The sequence below is a fragment of the Arachis hypogaea genome, chromosome 14 (genome assembly GCF_003086295.3).
Source record: "Arachis hypogaea cultivar Tifrunner chromosome 14, arahy.Tifrunner.gnm2.J5K5, whole genome shotgun sequence".
Taxonomy (NCBI): domain Eukaryota; kingdom Viridiplantae; phylum Streptophyta; class Magnoliopsida; order Fabales; family Fabaceae; genus Arachis; species Arachis hypogaea.
Window position 1 is genome coordinate 143,180,874 of NC_092049.1, and position 3,712 is coordinate 143,184,585.

General features: G+C 30.4%; 1 protein-coding gene across 1 annotated transcript; it reads right to left on the reverse strand.

The window, feature by feature from the left end:
• Nucleotides 1–494: 494 nt before the first annotated feature.
• On the reverse strand, nucleotides 495–2,509 carry LOC112798309 (NAC domain-containing protein 83-like). The gene is made up of 3 exons (XM_025841577.2): nucleotides 1,528–2,509; nucleotides 909–1,458; nucleotides 495–729 (listed from the first exon to the last, which is right to left on the reverse strand). Exons 1-3 carry the CDS (start codon nucleotides 1,712–1,714, stop codon nucleotides 639–641), a joined length of 828 nt encoding a protein of 275 aa, XP_025697362.1. The 5' UTR covers nucleotides 1,715–2,509; the 3' UTR covers nucleotides 495–638.
• Nucleotides 2,510–3,712: the final 1,203 nt, after the last annotated feature.

A 3,712-nucleotide genomic window follows, 5' to 3' on the forward strand; every position in this document is an offset into this window, starting at 1 on the left:
CGTTAAATGACATTTCAATATATACTTAGAACAAATAATGTTAATAATCAAATAAGATTCATAAATAAATGTGTGTTGAAGACTTAAAATATCATTTAATGTGTCACATTAATAAATTTTAATATTTTAATTAATAAAATAATAAAAAATTAATATGACTAATTTAAAATTTTTAGAAGATAAATTTAATTAAAAAATTTTCATTGACCAATTTTAATTTAAAAAATGAGTAATTTTTTAGAATTAATGGGCCCATGTCAGTTTTTTATTTTCCCTTTCGGCAAAGTTAACCCATGGGGAAAGGGGAATAAGTGCAACTAACAAGTGGGATGCTGATTTCGCAAAGATAATATGCTCTTATTCTCGTTATTTGGTCGTTCCCCTTAAATGTTAAAACACAATTGTTAGATTCCACAATCGGTTCCACCCTCTTTTTCTCTCCCTGTTTTTCATCTTTTTCTTTCCTCCCACTTTTTCTCTGTAAAAGCACCTTCTTCAAAAGGGAAATCAGTAGTTTTCTTTTCTTTTCTTTTTATTCCGTAGGGTGAAAGAACAAATGCATGGTGAGAGCATTACTAGTACCAACTAGAAAAAAAAAAAAGACGGAAAAATGGAAGAGTTTAGAATTGTATTGCATACTAGTATGAGTAGAAGGGGATACTCTTCAAATTCAGATTTAAAATATCTTTAATGCCGGTCGGTTTCCTGCCGGATTGATGCTTGCTACATCTATTCCATCAAGGGAAGAGGCGATAGTTAATTAATTAATTAGTTACACCTAAACAGAAAAGGGAAAGATAGAGGCAGAGCGCAGCGTGCACACAGTTCATGTGTGGAAGTGCACTAGCGAGCTAGCCAATTACTAAGACAAGAGTAACAAGTAAAATTATATTTAAGGTTGTTTTCACCTGAAAAAAGGAAAGTTGTTGCAGCTACTGCTGTCTTCATGCTCATCGGATTCGGTGGTGATTCCACTGGTGCCAGAGGTCGAAGAAGCAGGAGGGGTCACGCGGTTCAAATCAGCCCTGTTCTGTGCCAAGAAATCGTAGAAAACCACCTTAGAGTTGCTGCCCTCATGGCTGATGGTGAAGGCCTCTTCTGATGCTGATGCCGAATGGGAATTGTGATCCAGTAGAACATTCTTAGCAGTAGCAGGTGCTCTCCTCTTGAAGAATATGCGACAGAGAACCCAATTTTGCATGGGAAGCAGGTGGGGGTGGGAGACAAGGCGATACTCGTGCATGATCCAATCTGTTCTTGATCCATAAGGAGGCTTGCCTCTGTAAAAGACGAGAGTCTTCTTCATGCCAATAAGTTGGTGGCCTTTTGAAGTTGCGATGTGTTTGTCCAAGCCCGTGGCTTTCCAGTAGCCCGAGTTGGTGGCTCTGTTGGATCGGTTCCCGTTGGGGTATTTGGCCTCCCTCGTGCTGAAGAAGTACCTCTCTTGCTCCAAATCACCTGATGTATGTGTACTTGAGCAAAACAGGCTTGAGAAATAAAATGAAAAGAGTTGTCAACTAGTCATACCTGGTAAATCCCATGGATCGGACTTGCAAATATCAACCTCAGGAATGAAAGAGGCCGGCAACGGGCAGGAGAAGACCTTGCGCTTTAAGTATTGAACCACCAGCTCTTCATCCGTCGGGTGAAACCGGAATCCTGGAGGCAATCTCAGCTCCCCATTCTTCACAAAACTACTCCCTCTCCCCTCCATCCTTTTCTGTTCTATGCTCCCCACAATGGTCAGTGGTAAGACTATGTATTTATGTTTGTCCGCTTGGGTGACAAACAGCGAAGAGACTGAAGGCACTCGTGCAGCCTCCAATTCCCAATGTTAGCCCATCAAAGTTGAGAGAGCACAAGCAAAAGAAGAAAAGAGGAAGAATATAACAAAAGCACAAAAGGAGGGCCAGGAAAAGGAAGAGAGAAAGATGTAGAAAAGAAAAAATTAAAACAAAAAAAAAAGGCTAGTATTAACTATTTTTATTATATGAAAGAAATATTTTTTTTTAAAATAAAATTATTTAGTATAATTACATATAAATGGATTTTATAGGTAAAAAGTTAATTCGCAGATACATTTTATATTAAGTAGGATACATGTTGAATATATGTTAACATTTTATTTAATATAAAAATATGTATTTGAATATATTTTTTATATGTTTATAATTATGTAATACATTTTAAATATTAATATTTAATTAAAATATTATATTCATCTTCATATTAAAAATAATTTTAATCTATTGATATTATTATTATTATTATTATTATTATTATTATTAGATTGGAAGGAAAGGATAAAGAAAGCAAAAGGGCATGGAAACGGGTGAAGTGTGCCTTCTTTTATAGTAATGGGTCTGACAAGAAGCAAGCAAGCAAGGAAGGAGGGGGAAGAATAAGACGACACATTTGGCGTAAGCCAGACTCAACCTCCCTTTTGGTTTGACATTATATTAACCATGGTTTATATTATTCATTTGGCTTTTGCGAAAACTATTCACTTATTGGTTATTGCACAACGAAACAAGCCTGGTTAGTTAGTTCCAACCCAAGATGCCAGCACCAATCAGTTTCGATTTTATCCAAACACCGCTCTTTCTTTCTAAACAGTCAACATAGACAGAACCCAAAGAATATATATATATATATATATATATATATATATAAAAGAGGGGTGGAATTTTATGTCAGTTTTCAATTCGCCTGTATTTATTTCATTGTTTCTTGAGGATTATGATGGTTATTTCAGAGCTGAGATTAAAAAATATATATATTAAAAAAATAGATAATTAAATGGTGTTGTTAAATTGAAAGTGAGGCAATTGGTGAAGTCAGCTTATGTCATGGGTTCCAGCTGGAGCCTGGAAGTGACCTGACCAGCCAGCCCAAAGGCAAAGGAATTTTATCAATAGCAGCTTCTGTTTTAGACCATCTCCATCTCCCGTGGAAAATTCATTTCACTTCTTATTTATAATTTATTTGTCATAAAAAATACGTCATAAATAATAAATAAGAATTTAAAGCATCAATCTATTTTTCATAAAACTAATTTTAGTCTCTATTATAATCCTACTTAATTAATTAATTAAAATATTTAAAATAAATATAATTAATTCTTTTAATAATATAATTTAAATTTATAAATTTAAAAATAATTCACTATTAAAAGATATTAATATTAAATAAATTCATATATAACAATAATACACAATATATAATTCATATATTACAATAGTATTATTTACATTTATAAATTCAAAAATAATTTATTATTAAAAGATATTAATATTAAAAAATTATATATAAAAATAATACACAATATATAATTCATAATTCGAGATGATACTAATTTGTAAAATTACTTAATATAAAAAACATAATTAAGCTCCATAGTTAACGATAAATATTGTAAAATTGCCATGTGTGTTCAATCAATATATTTAATTAATTATGATTTAATATAACAATATAAATAATATTTAATATTGATTAAATATAATTATTTATATTAATTATAATTTATTATAACTAATTATTAAATGATTAATATAAATAATTAATTAAATAAATATATAATTATTTATTATAATAAATTATTATAATTATTAATAAATTAATTATAATTTAATTATTTAATATAATTATAATTTTATATAAATATTTATTTTTATAATAATTATATTAAATAATTAAATTATAATTAATT